At 47.3% G+C, this 20,811-nt stretch overlaps 1 protein-coding gene across 2 annotated transcripts in view; it reads right to left on the bottom strand.

Annotated features, from left to right (window-relative positions):
* LOC143366585 (protein groucho) overlaps positions 1-20,811 on the bottom strand; it is a 125,946-nt gene that overhangs the window by 67,167 nt on the left and 37,968 nt on the right. For both annotated transcript variants that reach the window (XM_076807719.1, XM_076807720.1), the window contains exons 3-4: positions 18,439-18,502; positions 6,567-6,611 (exon numbers count right to left, since the gene is read on the bottom strand). In XM_076807719.1, the coding sequence (XP_076663834.1) occupies positions 6,567-6,611; positions 18,439-18,502 (109 nt within the window). The remainder of the gene's footprint in view (positions 1-6,566; positions 6,612-18,438; positions 18,503-20,811) is intronic.

Genomic DNA, 20,811 nt, shown 5'->3' with positions numbered 1-20,811 from the left:
ATTATTCCGTGATGAGTTTCGGTTTAAATAAATGACGGGAATTTCTGGCGTGAAGCGCCGGGGGGGAGGCAGTGGGCGCGGGCATTAAACTGGGAAAAATCGAGATACGCGGAATCGCCGATGTAACGCGTGCAATCCGCGAACAGGAAGGAAATTAGCAGAGGGAGTAACGGAGGGGCGGAGCGGAGCGGCGCGGCGCGGCGCGAGGTATCGACCGGCGCCCGGTGCTCCGGTATTTTGCAATGCTTTTTCGCGGATGTACTCGTTAAACCGATAAATGAATAATGAGCAGACTATACAGGGGGCTGAAACACGGGCGCTCGGCCGGAGGGGTGGGAGGCGGGGGCCGCGGCGGGGTAGCAACGAGTCGAGCGCAAAACAACGAAATCGAATCACTCTCGGTGGCCGCCGGTACTTTTCATGCGTGAATTTTCCGACTGCTCGACACGTATTGCAGGCTACCGAATCGCCGGTAATAGCTTTAGCAACATAGAGAGTAATGCCCGAAAACATTTACAATACGCATCGCTTGCTCCGAATAAAAACGCATCGGGATCGTTTAACGATATACCGCGCTACCTGCAACGCGGCATAATGGTCACCATTCTCATCTAAAGTCATTGTTTTTACCCTTGTTACGGTAGTTTTGGAGGAAAGACTCTCGCGGAGGCTATTATGTGCACGATAACGATGCGCAAATAAAAAAGCACTACCGCGCAGTGGTTGCGGTATCGAATAACAGTCTAGCCGGACAAAAGTCGCAGGTTGTACATAAATCATCAGTTTGGTAGAAATGTTTATTATTTGTTTGAAAAACATCATCCACGTTGTTTTACCACCCTCAAAACTATCACCTCACCCTGCAAGGGTTTTTTAAAACCAAAATTTGTATCCTGGGGTTTCTTAGAATGTGGACAGTGAATATGAACTGTGTTTTGTAGAGAAAAATTGTTTACAACCACGTCACTTAGAATGAATTACACATTTCAGCTGACACCGTCATTCTTGAAGAATTATTTTAATTATGTATAAAAATTATGCAGAGTTGGAAATATTTGCAGCTATAACTTGTGAATATGTACTCTATAAAGCAAACAGAACAAAACAGCACAAAAATTTTCAGGTTCCACGAGGTTCCTGGTTGTGTAAGGTAAATATCCCAATTAGCGACCCTGTAAGATCTACGCGCACGATCTAACGTATTTACATATTAAAAGTATTTATCGCAGTTACTCATTAATAGCCTATCATATGGCTGGTTCTTTTCCAGTATGAAGAACGCCCCTTTTTGTGATGAAATTGTTCGAATATAATGTCCCAATTAATGACTGCATTGGAACTGGGTCGCTAATTTTATAACTTTTCCAACAAAGTTATTGAAAAATCTCATCATTTTTACGAATATATTTTAATTCTGTTCATGGAAATTAAAATATTCATGGCTGAAGCTCGATTCACTACTCACTTGTACCTCTGCAATTCATTATTTAAAAGACTAACAAGTTAAATCGCGATACAATTGAGCACTTCTCATATATAGCTGGTACCGACGTTTTCTAACAATAAGCGGCCGACTCGCGTACGTTTGGTCAATCGTAACTTTTATAAAATACGTATAAAGTTACATACCATATCATTCCGATATCTCTGACTCGGTAGCTTGTGGTAGGACCAAGATTCATTCATTTCGGATGGTCATGATTTTGGCCTTTTGTCCCGCTGGACCATCAATGGACCGACCACTGTGCACCGCAAGATCGTCGCGAAGGTATACCGAAATCGTCGGAACGTATTCGGGCGCGGTTGAAGCGATCGATCGGCCGCCAGGGCGATCTACGGGGTTACGTTTTAACGAGCGTGTACACGCGGCGAGTGCTCGCTCGCGCGGGCGCGCATCGATGCGAAACCAGTGATTCGAGACGACAATTATCGTGCAGGTATAACAGGAAAACGTAACAGGTCGACTGCGGTCTGATGGATGATGATGATGACGGTAATTGTCGGGAATTACCCCGACGTTAATTACATCCAAGCGAAATCGAGCGCGTTTACACCGCCATTCGCAGACACTTACCAGACTGACCGACCCACCGACCGACCGCGTTAATACACGCCCGATAAATTCGATTCGTAACGTCCGCGCGCCCTCCCCCGCCCCGTATATGCGCGCACATATATACCTAGCCCTCTCTCGCGTCGTCGGAGCTGTTACTCATCTCCTACCCCCTTCCCGCCCCCGTCAGTCCCGTTGTTTCCGCTGCCAATTTTTCCTCCGCTGCTGTTTTTCGTGCCTTTTTTTTTTCATTCCCACGCGGACGACACAACGCTGGCTCGTCATAAACGCGCCACGATTAATCGCCCCGGCGAATATAGCCCGGGGGCGGGGTTGCGGAGGGGCGACGCGGCGGTTGTCGGTGGCTGGCTCCGGTTTTATAAACGCGATCAGGCACGAAATTGTGCCGCAGAAATACGATCGTGTAAACAGCTTCTGACACGTCCGCTATCGAAATTTTACAACGGGCGTGGACCAGCACCGCGATCCCTCGTAACCTCGCGCGCGGAAATATGCGATTTCGCGGGGCCGTCGCCATCGATTCCCCAAATTCGATCATTCCGCAGCGTTGCCCGCCCCTGCTAACCGAACACCCTCCCTTCGGCCATACGTTTCGTGCCCGATCGAATAGCTCTCCTGCGTCAGCTAATTTCTATCCTCGACGTCGCTGAGAGTGAAGAGACGCGGAAGGCGCGCTGTATCTCGCCGCGCTTCACCGTCTCTATCTAGATAGAGTCATCTGCCGAAGCCTATCCCCGACGTTCGCTTCTCTGGCACCGCCATCAATTACATTCTTGTGGGGTAAACTTGCCTAATTCGTACCTGCGCACAGTGTCGCGGCACGTGTTCGAAAAGCAAAAATTTGAGTTTTTAAATTTTGTATTTCATTTCATGGAATTGGTGGTAAACAATCATCCGACATAAGAACATCATAACTTAGTAACACAAGTAAAGGATTTAAGATCAGAAATTACATTCAAAGTCGAATAACCAAACGCAAGCTGCCACAGACTGCACATAGGAAATATTTACCCACTGTATTTTTGTTGTATTTATAAGTTCTTGTCTTTCTTTCTTTTTTAATGAATTATTTTATGTTAAAAATTATTTTTTTCCTGTACAAATATGATTAACATATCAATTACATGTAAATAATTGTATCTTAATGGAAAATTGATTTTTGAATTTTTTTTTTATATGGAAAATTGATTTTTGAATTCTTTTTTCTTATATACTCGTTACACTGTGCTGCGCCTAAATCGTACCCCTGCTGTTTCTTTTAACTTAAAACTGTCACAATCGCCCCTGCTGGTAGAAAATGTAAACAACTGGTAGCTGTTAATTATTTTCTGTTGCTTGCGTTTATAATACTGTTTATTCTATTAATAAAGAGATGACTACCACTAATTTTGTTCCATTTTCCCTGTTATTTTACATGTGATAAGTATTTGTTGTTAAGGGGACCTTCCGGTCTAGAGCCCCAAAACATAGGTGATATTTAGGAATTAATTAAAGGAAAACTACTATATATAATTTAATGCGACTTTTTGCATTGTATTAAGGATATCTTAAGTTATAGAAATATATTTATTGTTTTATAATTCATTATTGCATACAGCACTGGGGAATCGTTAAAGTCGAGGCGTCAAAAAATTGATCCAAATCGGCGGAACCTATATCCCCAAAAGTTATTATCCGATTCGACTGAAACATTTTTTATTTTGAAGAATATACTTCTGGCTAGGGTGGACACCAGAAAAAATACAAAAAATGACATTTTTTTAGTAAATAACGACACTTGAAGTTTGAAATCACTTTTTCCCTATATTTTTATCCTTTCAACGTCTTTAAAAATTACAAATTTTCAGTTTTTGTATTTTTCTCTGGTATCCCCTCTAGCCAGAAGTATATTCTTCAAAATAAAAAAAGTTTCAGTCGAATCGAATAATAATTTTTGGAGATACAGGTCCCACCGTTTTGAGAACACTGTTTCGACAAAAACGCGTTTAAAGTTTTACGTGAGCCCCGAGTGGCCGGTTGTTGCTCATGCATTTGTCGCTACTCAAATGCCTATAACTTCTGGAATTTTACGAATTTCAACAAATCCTTTTAAACACGTATTCCTAAAAGGTTGAACATTCGAAAAATGAAATAAAAAAAATCGACTCTTAGACCGAAACCTCCCCTTAAGGGGCACGATTTAGGCAAGTTTACCCTATACACGTCAGCAGCGGTCCTTTATTATTCAACGGGACGGAATATATCGGGCGGGCCGACAGAAATTCCTCTCGATCCCGTTCCACTTCGCCACGCCGAAATAAAGTGTACGAGGATCCGCGGTAAATCTCGACAGGATTTATTGAACGTGTAACGCGGCCAGACCGAGAAACAAGGGACGAAGAAAGAAGCCCGGCTGCCGTCTATCTCCCCGGGGGCCAAAGGCCTTGTCTGCGTGTTCCTCGGCGCAAAACTTCGGGCTCCTTCCATTTTCGATCCGCTCAGCCCCCGCCGGCTAATTTATGAATCGTCCCGCGGCTCCTCCGTCCCCGTCGTCAGCCATCGCGCGCGAGAGGCTTTCCCCGGCCAAAGGGGAAGCCCGATTTACGGTTTCAGGGGTGCATCCGGTTGGAACGGCGCGACAGAGGAGCCCCGCTCGGCTGGGAGGAAGAGAGCGCGCCGCCGGAACAGCAGGAAATAACGGGGGTCGGCTGCTAAATATTCAATAAACGCGAGCGTTATTCGCGTCACGTCGACGCGAAGGCAGCCTTACGGGCGAGCGCAGGTGGAGAGGCAGAGGAGAGGAGAATTGTAAAGGAGACGCCGGGGGAGAAGAGAAAGCACGACGAGCAAACGGAGGGACGGAGATAGAGAAGAAAAATATGGGCTATTTATCTTGCTGCAAAGGGGAAATCGCGATCTGGACCGAGCAATTTTTTTTAACCACTTAGCCGCAAACGTGTACAGGATGCAGCGCAATACGTGGGGCTACGGTGATGGATTCACCGCTCGGTAACATTGAACTGCGCTTCGTTTCGAATCATTTCGAAGTTACGACCGTCTCCGGACCAATCAGTGTCCCAACGAATCCGAGCCGCGACTTTCCCTTGGACAGTTGGCAAGAATCCACGCGGATGCCAGGCATTTGTCTCCGTTTTATTCGCCGTATATCTCGGCGGAACCGTCCGGCTCCGTCCGTGGCTCGGTGCCGCGCAAGAACCGCGCGCCTCGGCTAAGAAAGTTTCCGCGAAAAGATCGAAGGCGGCGCAAGATATGAAGCGTCCCGAGCGGCCGACGGCTCGATAAATTTTCATGATCGGCCCTCGTAAATGAATCGCCGCGCAAAAACGGACGAAGACGTGCACAGTAATTGACGACGTTAATGCCCGGGAATGTCGTAAAAGCGAGAGCCAAATGAAATACGACGTTTCTCCGCCTCTCTCCGCTTTTGGTCCGCCAACAAATTATACCGTCGCGCCCGCGACGTTTTTCTCCTCCCCCGTTCCCGGCCATTCCACCGCGGACGGCGACGACGCGGGGAGAAATCTGTACTTTACAATGGCGATCACGATCCAGCGACCGAGAATACCGGGGAAATTCAAATCGCTCGATCCGCGCGATGAATATGGATGCCAGCCGAGAAAAACACTGACCGAGGGGGAGAGGATCTTTGCGATGCAAATCCCGGCCGGATCTTCCTCTTTATTAATATCGAAAAAGTGCTTTTAATCGAGGGTCGACGCCGTCGCCTCGAGAGGGCGCGCGTCCCCCCCTCTCCACGGGGTGGTTATTTCGCGGATATCAAACGAACCACTTCCGATTCTATTCCCGCCTGTTTGCTCGGCAAACAGAATCGCCCGGGATGAACGAGGGAGGATAGAGGCATTACCGAGGGTACATCAATCTTGCTCCGTTTCTCTTTTAGTTAGTTTAGAAGCGCGACCTCGATTGATCCACGAGCCCGGTGGCAGACTCGGCGCGAAATCCGTAATAAAATCTACTGTCTGTCCTCGCATTGGAAAATCGACGGGGGAAGGTATTTCGTAGGCCCGCGGCCCGTGTAATTTGCATGTTATTACCTTGTTTACATATTTATTCAATGACCAGGCTCCCCTGGGTATCGTCTCCCTGATCCCTTTAATTTCGGATTAAGGGACAGGCGGGCACGCACGGAACCGGCCCCGCTACGAACGATTAGTAAGTCGCCGCACGGATATTGCTTCGCTGCAGCCGCGCCATGAATGAAAACATAAATTTCATGCGGACACGTCGGGGGCTATCGCGCGTTAAGTCAACGAAGTAATTGCCATAGCCGTTTGCTCTGCTGCTACTGGCTGCACGTGCGTGCACACCCCAGCGGACACACGCTCGCGCGGTCACGCGCGGCGGATCGGCGCGGTGGCCAACACCCGTACGTGCCGCGTACACGTATGTATACGCGCGCGGCTCGCAGCGATGCTTTATCGTCGCGCTTCGATGACGTTCATTTGAATTTCAAATCGACGTATAGGCTTACCTGTTTATGCATTTCCACGTTCAGCCCGTAGGACATCTCGTAATACTGCAAAAGAGAAAAAGAGGAACGATATATTAGACAGGGTGGATATAAACGCAGCCGAGATCGTGCTCGGCTGGGAGTATAAAGGAGCTGGTACACAAGCGTTTAACGCGATGCTTGCGCAATGCCAGCGCCCGAGAGCTACGAGCAGCTACGTGGTCGACGATCGAGAGGGGAAACGTGAGTTACGTGGCAGGCGTGGAATGGTTTAATCGCGCAATCGGTGGAAAGAAACAGCTCCCAGCCTTGGGTACACCAGCGCCGCGAGTCTTTCTTTCTACGCGCGGCCGACTTTAATTCCATGTAGCGCGTTCGCGCGAACCGTCCGACCGATCGAGGCGATCCAGATAAGCCGAATTTGCGCCAGCAACGGGACGATAAATAATTTCGCTCGCGACGCAACGGATAAGCTGTTGCGAGTACGCTCAGCTGCGACTTGTTATGCAACGCGCGACTCCGTTGCACTTGGACACCCGAATCGCCTGGGGAGAGAGTTAAAGGAGCCGACGATCGGCGTCATTCTATCTTGACACAGGCTGAGCCTGTAAAATTTATTGCTCGCTACCTGTGTCAACTTTAAATCACTCCTCGTGCTAGCTAAACGCGCGCAGCAGGTGTATTCGTGTTGTACATTAGCGAGAACCATTAACGAAGCTTTTTATCGAGAGATGTTGTAGGCTTCAAGAATGATTAGCTCGCTGATTACAGAGTGCAACAGCCATCTGGACTTGCAACATTCAATAGCCGTTTGTTACAGGTTTTCGGGCCCTGAAAACGAATCCGCAAACAGTTTGTCGCCATCGCCCTCAGTTTTTGAGAAAATCGATGTTGAAAAGAAACTGCAAATTTTCAAATTTGAGCATCTCTTGTGTCGAAACGGTAATGGTTATTCGATTGTTCGTTGCGTCGAATTGTTCTATGAACCCTCCCGAATACAACGATATAAGTTATTATTGCGTTATGAACATTTAAATATGTTTAAAGAACGATGAAAGGGAAAAGGACACCCGAAATGCACCATTTTTTTGCAGGTATCTTTCAATTTATTTCCAAAACTAAGGGTCTGCGACAGAATCTGACCATTCCACGCGATGCAGCAGACATTTTTCCTTCGTTTTGGAAATAAATTGAAAGATATCTGCAAAAATTGGTGCATTTCGGGTGCCCTTTTCCCTTTGATCGTTGTTTAAAAAATATTTAAATGTTCATAATGCAATAATAACTTATATCGTTGTATTCGGGAGGGTTCATAGAATAATTTGACGCAACAATCGAATAACTATTACCGTTTCGACACAAAAGATGCTCAAACTTGAAAATTTGCAGTTATTTCTTTTCAAAATCGATTTTCTCAAAAACTGAGGGTGATGGCGACAAACGGGTTGCGGATTCGTTTTCAGGGCACGCAAACCTATAAGAAACGGCTGTTGAATGTTACAAGTCCGAAAAAAAGTCAAAATTTGTTGTACCGTGTTATTATTTGTCAGGACTTGGTTAGCTTTTATTAGCACCGCTCTCTTGCTCCTGGGTGTTCGTAATTTCATTGCACTCGTTGCGATGGCTTGACGCCCGAAATATCGAGGAGGAGAATCGGTTTAGCTGGGCGGAAGGACGCCCGAAGGACTAATCGAATTATCGAGTTACCAAAACCGAGATGCCGCTCGAATTCGTAATAACGTCTAAAAGAACCCTTCGAAGAGGGTCTTTAGGAGGCCGGTACACGGCTGCCGAGAGCCGAGATTACATCGATCGAACGAGATTACGAAAAGCGGGTCAAATTGAGCCGTAATGCGAGATCCCGGCCAAGAAGGTGGATAAACGTCCGGAGAAAATGAGAAAAACGAAAAACCGAATCGATCCGCCCCACTCCCACAGCCTCCGCGGCCGGCCGGTGTGAGTGTAGCTGCGTGTGCACCACGTCCGAGACCGGTTTCTCGTAACATCGTTTCTACATCGTGTGTACAAGATCCCTTCCTAGGCATGGTTTAACTAATTCACCTACCCGGACAGCGGTTCCCAATTCCCCTCCGTCCGAGCTCCCAGAAGCTCGGGGAACCGATGTCGGGGCGCTGGAAAAATCGAGCTTCGTTTCCCAAGCCGAGTTAACAGCCTCCGAAGGTGTTTTGCAGTGGGAAAGTCCTTGGAGCATTTTAAACTTCAACGCTGCCGGCTCGTGGCTGATCTTTCATAAAGAAACCCTTCAAGATGCAAAGAACTTTGGGCGCTTCAGATCCACAGAGTGCGCAAGCAAGCTACTCGGGATTTTTCTACCGTGTATGCAACTTTCAGAGATTTAGGTTACAAGCTGCAGAAGAAGGAGCTGGGTGGGCGGGGACGTTTTTCGATGCTCGCAGCGCTTTCGACGCGCTTTCAAACTCTGCAGCGGTGCTTCGGAGAGATTTCTATAGAACCTTTACTTGTCTCTTTAAAGCCGATGGGCTGCATTTCGAAGTTCTGCTGCAATGTTCGTAGAGATTGGGTACTGAAGAAATAATTGTCGATGACAGGCACGGCGAACGCTTCGAGCCGAAAACCACCAGCTGGTCGTGCATTTATGATAGAGTGGCCGCTTATCCCCTTGATTATGAGTCATCCCGCGACTTGGTACTTATGAGTCATCAGACTTTCGTCCAGCGGAAGAACGTCAACGAAACGTGCGCGGAGGACATAAAAGAACTCCCACCGTTCGGTGACGGTGTAGGAAGGACAAAAAGGAATATTGAACTAAAGACACGCAGAATAAAACAAGGTAACCGCTAGAGAGAAAAATACTTGACTCGCGACGTTGAGTAGTCGGCCGAAAAAAAAAGAAGAAGGAAGGAAGAAAATACAATACCGCCGCGCAAATTTTAACGAGCACCCAGGACACGGTAGTAGTTGCCACATTATTCCTCGTGCAACCGAAACAACGACCCGCCATGAAAACCATCTTTATTGCTCGCTGATCGTAAAACTGTGTTTTAATATATCAACGTGGTCGCTGCACAAGGATTTTTTTCCCCTCTCCCGCGCAACAGAGGCGAGCGTAAAACTCGCAGCAGATATTGAGTTATAATGTCGCTGTCGACCACTCGAGCGTCGCGTTCTAGTCGACAGGTCCGAGATTTAATGGCTCATTTCCATTCTTGACGGAAAAGCAGAACGGGGAAAATATCGGCGGCAGGAAAGATCGCGCGACGTGCCGCGTGATCAACGAGTGATCGAGATAAACGTATCGGATTCAGTAAACGAGTAAAGTAAAACGCTGCTTGGACGGCTGGCGAATTTCTATTTTCCTCGGCTTGAAATTCGATCGCGACGAAAGAAGAGATCCCTGGGAGGGCAAAGGACGAGAAGAGTTCGCGGACCGGGGATGGAATAAGAACAAGGGTGTCGCATTTCTCTCGACTCGGTGCCACGGAACGAACGCGTAAAACGACGAGTAAAGGTGGCCCGAGTTTTGTTGCACGAACGACGGATTTCCAGCGGCCAGGAAAATCATGGGGAAGATAAAAGGTGAATAAGGCGTCGGGGACGAGAAACTTCGGCGAAAGACTGGGTGATACCAACATTTCTGAATACAGTGTTCGTGAAAGTAGACGAGGAATATCCGGTCAATAAAGATCCGCGAATCAATTATCATAGAGATGAGTCGAAGCGAAATTTTTATTTCCACATTCATAAATGCTAAAAACCTGTTGGTCCACGAAGTGTTTTAAATCCAGCGTGATTCTATTCCCGATGCATTTCGTATTCAACGAAATTTAAGCACGTTCGCGATGGGAAATATATCGCGGAACACTCAATACATTCATTTCATAATTGTTTACGTGATAATAATAGGTAGACATCGTCTCTGACTGCATTGATTCGCGAAGCTGCGTCGACTAAACACTTTCCACTCGCTCTGACCAGCAATTACGCGCATCGGAATCCTCGGAGCACTTTCCTTAGGTCACCCTGTGTAGCCGAGCTCGTCTTCCCTGTCCGTGGCTCGACGAAGTAATTAGCCTTTAATTAATAGACCTCGCCCTGCGGACCCTCCGGTAGTGGAGGTCAGGATCTTAATTATCGCGAGGCTGGAAACGTTACCCGCGCGGTCGACGCGTTTAATACGAGTGGAGCGGAATGTCGCAGCGAACAGGGGCGACACGATCTCGGGCGGGATGATAAAACCCCGTGGCTCGGTAATAAACGTCGTTCAGCCATTAAACTCTCAGGATCCACCGTTCCCGCGCACCCCACCCCGATCCTTTCGCCCTTTCGTTTGCATTTTCAAATTGGACCAGCTCCGCTCGTATCGGATTTTCTATCGCGCCCTCGTATCCGCGTCATCCAGTCGGACTTGCACGAAATTCCGCGCGCCGGGGGGGAAAAAAGGCACCTACTCCCGTCGACACACGGGGTACTCGATTCACGCGAGAAGAATAAATTCAGGATCTCTCTCCGGTTTGAAAAAAAAAGGAAAAAGAAGATTTACGAAGCGAGCCGAGGAAATTGTGGATCGAGCAGCCGTCGACGACCCTCGTATCGCGATCCCTTCGGGTCCTGGAAGCGAGTCGGTGCTTTCATTCTCGAATAAACGACCCGATATCGATCGCGATCTCTATCTGCGCCGTGACGAGATACGCAAGGCAAGACTAATGGACCCCCGGCTCTCTCGCCCTGCAGACCCGTCCCTCTCGCGAACCCTTATCCCCCCTTTCATCTTTCCCTTCTATAAGCACACCCTTGCGTAAAGAGCCCCCTCCCGGCCATGTACGACTTGCAAATTTCGCTGTCGATTTGGCCCCGCGCTCCCAATCGGTCTATCCCCGATTTAATCAAGAAAAACACTCGAAGCTCGGTGGACGCGTGTCCCCGAGCACGGCGAGAGGGCCCCCTTCAACCGTCCGGCCAATGAAGACGGCTATATCGCAACGTATACCCGGGATTGTCCCACGATGCTCCCTCGAGGGAGACTAATTACAGCTATTTGCACAGTTGCTGCACCCTGCGCGCCCGATTAAAACTACGAACTACCGTCGCCCGGCGAGTGCGCGCGATGCGACGTGAAACGCAACTTTGTAACCGAGGTACATTATCGGCGAACCGTGTCTCCTCCGGGACATTCCACGCGAAATCGGACACTTTTTTGAGTAACGTTTCGGATGCGGCTGAAATTTGAATATGTTGTAGTCTTTAGGGATGTATAAACATATCTCGAAGGATTTTTTACGATTTTGAAAAATGTCGATTTTACAGCTGTTTAAAGGTAAGTGCTAAATTTTTGCAATAAATTGTAACTATGGAAGTAGAAAACGGATGGAGATGAGCTTTACGGTGCTTATAGAGAAGACAATGAAGTTTCAAGAAAAAATTATTTCAGTTTAAAAAAATAAAATTGAACCATTTTTGTGCAATTATTTTAAACAAATGAAGTAAATATATTGAACTATCTATCTAGTAGATTGAGTTTCTTTCTTTCATTCTTAACCTTGTGTGGCCTTGAAAGTCACAGTGTACTATATGGTTGAATTTGTCTTGGCAGTCGCTTTCATATTGGGTAATCAAATATATAGAATTCCATTTAAAAAATTAAAAGTCACCCTCGTTTCAAGGAAAATATTGCGAACACCAAAAATTCAGATACTGTATTATGTTGGATATGAAAAACAGTAAGAGTTTTCCTCCTTCAGTTTTTTTCAAATACTTACCATTCTCGAGAATCCTGTATAAGAATATCAGGTATAACGGCAATTTTCTCAGAGTCAATTTTAAAATGTCCATATTTATTTAAATTTGTCCATCAAAGGAAAGGATAGAACTATATTCTCCTTTTTTCCGATTTTTAAAATCGCGCTCGATATTAAAAACCTTCATTTCTTTAAAATAATTCCACAAAAATGGTTCAATTTTTTTTTAAACTGAAATAATTTTTTCTTAAAACTTCAATGTCTTCTCTATAAGCACCGTAAACCTCATCCCCATCCGTTTACTACTTCCATAGTTATAATTTATTGAAAAAAAGTTAGCACTTACCTTCAAACAGCTGTAAAATCGACATTTTTCAAAATTGTCAAAAATCCTTCGAGATATGTTCATATATCCCTAAAGACTACAACACATTCAAATTTCAGCCGCATCCGAAACGTTACTCCAAAAACTGTCCGACTTCGCGTGGACTGTCCCTCCACGCCGCGCGGCTTTGCCTGCTTTGCCTCGTCTAAGCGACACGAGAACTCTATTCTCGCGTGATAGGTAGAAGCTCATTCCCCTCGCGAAAATTGCGCCGCTCACGGACGATAAGTTAATGCTTTCAATCGTAGGTAGAAACCCTTTGTGCGCTAATTCCGACGCGATAAAATCTTCCGCGGCTATCGCTGGAATCTCTGCTGCGGAGTTATGATGGCGCAATTAAATTTCTACCCGTGTTTTCGTCCGGCCGTTTACAGGAACATCTCCGGGGTCACGCGGAGGCTGCAGCTCCCGTGGAAATGTACGCTAACGACCGACACGTTCGCGGCGGGCTTTCAGGGCAAACTTGCAACGCCCCGGCTGCAAAGGGGCCCCGGCTACGTGTACACGGGCGAAGCGTAGACGAGGCCAATTTCAGGCAGGAAGGCGCACACGCTCGCGTGCTACAACGATTGCATAAATTCGTGGCACTAGCCGCACGGACACGGGTTAGCGGTGTTAACGACCTGAACTGTGGCCGTTCACGGCGTCAGGATTCTATTAACTCATCGCCGTATTCTGGCGCGCGGGACTTCGCGGTAATCTACGACTCCTCGGCCGCGTAAAATCGCGGACCGTCTCGATTTAACGGTAGGCTCTCGCGCGGCCATCAAACTCCGCGATTCCACGAATATCTTCTCTTCTCGAGCGTACCCGTGGGCGTGACACGCGCAACATTGTCCTTTTTAGATTCCAGATCGCCTTTGGGAGACTCGGACCTCTCTGGAGAACTCAATGGAGATGTGCATCTTTCGTATGCATCGTAACTAGAGACCACGGTATGGTACGTGTAGCAAAAAGACACGGGTACACGTGTATTACATATATCCGTACCTCGATCCGTATAGCTTTTAATACACGGGTACCCGTGCACTATTTCATGTGTATTTAAATACACGTGTATCAACGTATTTGTTTATTTTGATCAGAACTGGGCATTAACTACGGGAGAATGGGCAATGGCGGTCACTTAAGCAATAAGTGTAATAAAACCGAGTGATGTTTTTCAATTTTAAGGATTATCGTTGCGTCTAAAAAGAAACTCGCTTATTACCAGTAATGCCTTAATTTTTTGTATCAAAATAGGTAATCGATTAAATAAATCTTGTTAATTTTATAATTGTGTTATTAGTTACAATCTGAAAATTTGCAAAACCATACTTTCCGCATATTATTCTAGTAAATATATTTAAATACATTAATTCTTTTATGAATTTCGCAATCCCTCAGAGTTCTGGGATATCTATAGATATTAAAAATCAGACGAATCAAAATACGGATACGTTAATATATGTGTATTTATAAATACACGTGTATCTAAATTCACGTGTATTTAAATACACGTGAAATAGGGATCTCTAATCGTAACACACAGTATGATGAAGAGATTCAGAAGACTTTGGCGATCTGTAGGGAAATCAGCATCGACTCTGAGAATGAAATCTTGCATTGACGGAGTGTTATTTGAAAGTCTTCATCACCGAGCCCAACGACTCGACGGATCAAGTCGTTGAAGCAACGTTCAGCTGTAACAAAGTCAGGAGCATCGAAATAAGCCCTCGAAACGAGTCAATGCACCGTGGCCGGTGCAACTGCGCCGGACGATGCGCTTGAAGGCGATCACTTCCGCGCGGTTCGCGCTCGTAAAAGTTCACGAGCTCGACAATTACATGAAAGAGTCGTAAAAGCGTAATGCCCCGTTGCCGGGCTGTATCGTCGTTATACGACGTCGGGGCACCACGGGGCGAAGACGACACGCTGCTGCATCGGAAACAAATCCCTGAGCAGAGATCGAGTTCGACTTACCGGTCGGACGAACTCTAGCTGGCAGGGAACACGTAGCCAGAGCTCGTCGAGGTTTCTCCACGTGGAAAACTCGTCGGTGAAAGCTCCGTTTATGGACCACGGGAATATAAGATATCCCGAGCACTTGTGCTCGCGGTGCGTGAACGCGAAAGCATTTAAACCGGCTGGGGAATGACAGCGAGTGGAGAAAGAAGGTAATTCCGTGAACACAGAGAAGGATAACCTAACCGCGATACCTAACAGAGTATCGAGCAAACTATTCCTCTAAAAACTCCCCTCTTTCTTCAGCAACGATATGACTTGCAGCATTGCCAAGCAGGCATCGGTTCGACTCAAGAGTTCAAGTTCACACGACAGGGTAATCCTGTTTCTTCAGCAGCGTCCGAAAGTCTTCATCAAAGATGACCATGGGAATCGGCTGACGGCTGGAAAACGACGTTTTTCCTCGGCCGGGTACCTACTTATACACATCGCTGCTCGCTGGCGATAATGAATAGGCGCGTCGTTTCGGGCTGAATCATTGCAATCACGCTCGCGTATCAACCGCCACCGATTCATTAAGAGCCCGTTTACCGGTCACTCGATACTTCAGAGCGGAGCGGCGTGGCGCGGCGCGGCAGACACGGCCGCGTATGTCTGACAAGTGTACCTGTTGCTGGCGCGGGCCGACGCCAATACAATAAATTCTTGTTCCGTCGATGATTAATCGTGAATGACGAAACGATGTAATACGACACCGTGCCAGCTAATAATAAATAGCCGCGAACGATTGGAAAAGCCGGCGGCGCGGTGGATTTTTGCCGGCGGAGCCCAGCCGTCGGGTGACAAACGAAGCTGCTGCGGGGCAGCGCGCCCGAGGGGGCGTAATTTTTCCAGCCGTACGCGAGGATGACTTCATAGAGCAGGGGAGATGGACGATACGGGCGCGAGGGGCGTGCTGCATAAATTGAAACGCGAGCGGGTAGAGAACGAGCCGCGGGGTTCGTGCGAGGAATCGAGAGGAGGCATCGTCTCCGGGAGGGATCGGCGGGATCGCTCGGCGGGCCAGCGCGCGGCCTCGTACGCAGGCCTGTCGCGATCGCACGATTAATCTTCGCGGTGCGTGAATCGACGGAAGTGCCACGTCCACGCAACCGGCCGCGGTGCATTTTATATCAAGTCATTTGCATCGAACGCGGCCACGAAGTGTGGCCTATAAATTACACGCCGTGGCCGCGATAACCGCGGAACGCGAAAGACAATAAACCCCGCGAGCGACGCGAGTGCTGCTGTCTGTCCGCCTCTTTTCCCAGCCCCGCGCGCGGCCATTTTTATCGTCCAATCTACAGCCGTTCCGAAGGATTCATATAAGCCCGCGAATGCCACTTTGCATACGTCGTTTTAGAAGCTTCGACGGGCCCTCTATGGTTCTTTGGCATCAGTGCACGGCCACGGAGCGACGCGTCGTTTAAAAAATCGTTACTCCAGGTTTACGACGCCAGGCTGCACGGGCTCGTGAATTTATGTGGCGTCGTAAACGATCTGGAGATGGTATTGTCATTGTGTCGGAGCATCGACATTCGACCTTTTATTCGAATAAATTTTAGGGTGGATAAATCGAGGATGGAGGAGTGAGCAATCAATCGTTTTCAGTTGCCAATTTACGGTAACATATTGAAAAAGATACAAGACTACTCCCAATAGGGTAAAGTAGCCGAATATGACGACCACTCCTGATATGAGACCCCAGAACTCCGATACAGAACTCTTGAATGTCATAGCGATGCTATTTCTTTACTAACTAACCGTGTATCAGTTGTTTTGTCCGCACAGTGGTATTGTAATCAATTCCTGAGCAAGCACATATTTTTGAAATACGTTGCAGAAAGTTTTTGAAGTGGTTCGATTAAATTACAAATTCCTCTAAAGTGGTAAGTGTATAATGATTTTCACAGATACTGTTGTTACAGTGCTTGCAATGGAGTTTAAGGCTTACTAGTTTTATATCATTAAATGATGAAGACTTAACTTCGAAGCTACTTAATAGTTATCATGCTACTGTTTCCGAATATGAGACCCGTGAAAGTTCTACTGATGAGAGTGAAGAAGAAATTGTTCTGACTGACGAAAGTGATTAAAAACGAAAATTATGATACAGAATGCTTGTTTTGCACAGGTCTTTATTCTTCAGAAGTGCTAGGTGAACAACGGGTTAAGTGTACGCGGTGGGCCCACGAAGACTGCGGTAGTTAAAAAATAAACTTCACATGCCGACTTCATAAAAAAGAAAGAAAAAATAAGTCTCAGGAAAAAACAAACTGCATCTCATACTAGGAACCCCCATATTTTTATCTGCGTATTTGAATGACTCCTTTTTATTTTATTACGAAGAAACCTAATTTTTGTTATAGTACTTTCCAGTAGGTTGCTAAAGAATACATATTCCACTTTTAAAATCTGCATCGAATTTTAATAAAAGTGTTCTCAGTCAAGAGTTACGATGTTTTTAAGAAATGGGTCCGATATTCGGTTACTTTACCCTATAAAGCATCCTTTAAATCGACACCGCCCACTGTTTCAGTCTCCGGTTTGAAAGAATTCCCTGGAATACTGGTGGCTCGACGCCCACGATGAGAAACGGGCGTTTGGATCGTCACGAACAGCCGTTCCATTCGATCGGCTGGTTGGGAAGAAAAAGGGAGAATCGCGATGCACGGGATGCGCGCGGCGTGTAAATTCAAAGCCGTATTTTCAAGCAGGCGGCCGACCTGCGACCTTCTCTGTAGGAAGTCGAATGCGACTCGCCCTCGAGCTGAGTCGAGACTCCGTATATATCCCCATCGCGCCGCGGTTGTATCCTGCTGCTAATGAAGACGCATACAGCGGTGACGTCGCACCGCAATAATGAAGATCTACGGGCGAAAGTAAGCCGCGCCATGGTTACCGGCCGCGTGTGCACAGGCACAGGGGAAGACACACCTGCGTGTGCAGCCGACTGAAAAGGAGATGGTAGCGCGGCGACGAAGAAATACGCGAGGAGAACCCGCTCAGCGGGTCGGCTGAATGGCTGATGGAGTTCTGGGGTCGGGTCGGCGGTTTTATTAAAAGATCGTCGCCTAGATCGGCCGCGCCTCGCGCCTCGAGCTTAATAGGATTTATGAATTATTCGACGCGACGGGGCTCGTTAAATATTCCAGCCAACGTCGCAATCGACCTATTAAAAATTAATAAGGAGCTACTGTATTCAAATGAACCGGGCATTCAGAGAAATCTGTTGAGTAAACGTTAAGGACGCTGGCGAGAATTCAGTTGTCTGACTGACGATGCAAGCGCAGACAGAGAACGAGAAATTTGGATTGTTGGAATTATTTGTTTCATTTGTTTGACTCATTCTAGAAAGCTTTAGGAACTCGGTGTATTTTAAAGGGGAGTTGATTGGGAGGAATTAAATTGCCTGATATTAAATTGTGCTGGGTATAGTTACGAAAGCTTCGAGTCTCCCTTTGATCGTCACGAGTCTCTCTTTGATCGTGACGAAAGGTCATCGAGTCAGTTTTAGCGTCCAGCAGACGATCGAATAGCTAATTACTGACAGCACTTGAAATAGAAATGTCAGGCGTCTATAAAGAAGCTTGCAGAAAGGTCTATTAACTCGCTACTTGTTGCTACTTGATGTTACTTGTTGCTATATACCCGTGGCATAAATTCGGATCTACCTTCACGTGGGAGAAGCTACCGCGCGAAATTCCCGCGAATAAGCTGAAAGGAAAGGAAAAGATCTCGCGATACGTGCGATGGAAGTACAGGCACGTGATCTCGCTCATTGATTATCGTATAATGTTCAACTCACCATGACGTAGTGGCGCTGCATCTCAGTCTTCTCCTGGGCGAGTTTCTCCAGCTCCAACTTAATACTGAACAGAACAAGCAAAAAAAAACACAGGTGTAAATTCGACATTAATAACGTTCAGGTGACGCGCATAAAGCTATGGGGGCTTGTGGATCAAGATCCATGCCAATTATCATAAAGTGACCGACGTGATTATCTCTGAACTTCAAGATTTACATAAAAAGATTCCTGGTATTCCCGAAAGCGACGCGATGACCGCTTACGATCGCTTGAACGATCTCAGAACGGAGGTGATCTGACACCGTAATCTTTCAACTTTGGACAACACCTGCACTTTGGTCACTTCGCGACAATCGCCTGGTTGCGTATCTACATAAATTCAATGATCGCGGACGAACGTGTGTCCCTACGAAAAAGATAAACGCTCGAGTGGCGCGGACAATCGAGGCTTGTTAATCGAATCATCGATGCGAATCTGGGCACTCGACGTGTCAGGCTCCGTTAACGAGCAAGGAACGTGATCGCGTGTGAAACGGGGCCCCGCAGACATCGCTAAACAGTCCACGACGGAACGTTTGCCGTCTCGCTCTTTCCCGTTACTCTTTTTACCTCGCGGGACCGATTTTCCGCTTCAGTCGCGTCCCTTAATCGAGGCAGGCCGCGGAGGAGCGTTGCATAGCCAAGCCATTAAAAACACGCAATTAGTGCAGCCGCAACAAACGTCGATAATAGTCGTTACACGCCGGCCACCGTGCACGCGCGTTCCCCAATTTTTTTCCGCCCGTCCTCTGTCTTCCCATTCCGTTCGCTCTGTCGCTGTGCGACCTCTAAACGGCGTATCGAAACTATCGGAAGCGCGTGCAATCGCGGGCAACGGATTCGTTTCGTTCGATTGGTCGCGATGGGACGGGGGCCGACCGATGACCCCGTGTTTATCAAAAATTACTGATACCGATCTGCGCCGAGCGGCGAAGTAATGAAACGCGGAACAAACGAATACAAAGCGAAACGAGAGGAGGGAAAAGAGTTTTCAATGAAATAAATGTTGCCCCTCCCACGGGCGGACCAGTGTAACGCGAAAAATCAACAGGGCGGCGGAATTTCGCAAAGTCGAGACGATACGCGGAACAAAGCGGGCCGTGCCCCCCGCGGTGCTGCAGTTTCGACCAAAATCAACAATAGCTCGGTGAGCAAATTGCGCGCTCCGGGAGCGTGTTACTTTTTCGTCGTCGAACAGAATTATCGATCTTTATCGCTCGCAGCGATAGCTGGCTCGGCAGAAATAATAGGCCGGTAAATGGAAAATTAATTCCTATTGATCCGCGGACGCGGCAATTTGCGCGGGAAACGACGCGAGCGAGGCCCCGCTTCACGCTGGCGGTAATTTTTATTTTAACGGCGGCCGAGCGTCATATTTTTGTTTACGAGCTCGCCGGCGGAATAGACTCGGGATCGTAGCGATTCTACGAAATTGCATCCCTCCCAGCCGGTCGTGTAATAATTACGTGCCCGTAATTGCTGAATGACGTCCGTAACACACCGCGCGAGGAACGCTCTCTGCGCCGCGTGCACGTTTTTCTATCCGTCACCATAGTACTTTACGAGCAGGTAAATCGCGGCTGCTTCGAGTTGGAAATTTAAAAATTCGATAACCTAAGAAACATGGAGTAATTGGAAAATTGAATTTAGACAACAGAACTTGACAATCGATTGGTTATCGGAGTGTAAATATGCAGCGACCATTCCACGAAGCATTAGCATCGAGCAATTAATTTTAATTTATCGGTTTCGAGGAAGAAACGAGGCAAAGAACGCGCGGGAAGGGGCAGCGTGTGGACGAATATAATGTAATAGTGTAAACGAATCCCCTCGTTTTTCCTTTTTCTCCTCCCTCGGGGCTTACCGTCGCGTAATGCCTCTGTATTCTCTATTTTCGCACCAGTTCCACTGGAATTTTAGGCCGCGCAAGGGGAACAAGAACACAGCATTAATATCAACGCCAACCCCCGTGAACGCGGAGCCATTGTTCGCCCCTCTGTTCGCGGTAGTCGCGGCGCGCATTATATTAAAACGCCCCCGTCCCGGGGTCCGCGACAATGGGGCTAAATGGAAAAGTTACGGCGTCGAAGGTAAAGCTGAAAAACGAAAAAAGAGATCTCGGGCAATTAGCGACAAAGAGCGAAGTAAGTCCAGCCGTGAAGTCCTTTCTGCGTGGCATCGAACGCGGAACAATAACGCCACCGCGGTCGCGAAAAATGTAAAGGCACCTTTTCCGCGAGCCACGTTCCGATAAACTCTTCCTTGATAACAACGGATCGAGCTTCTAATTACTTGTAGCGGATACGTTCGACAGAGGCGAACGGTCCGCGCGGG

The sequence above is a fragment of the Andrena cerasifolii genome, chromosome 3 (genome assembly GCF_050908995.1).
Source record: "Andrena cerasifolii isolate SP2316 chromosome 3, iyAndCera1_principal, whole genome shotgun sequence".
Classification (NCBI taxonomy): domain Eukaryota; kingdom Metazoa; phylum Arthropoda; class Insecta; order Hymenoptera; family Andrenidae; genus Andrena; species Andrena cerasifolii.
Note: the sequence above shows the minus strand (reverse complement) of the source record. Positions and strands in the feature narration are given on the sequence as shown.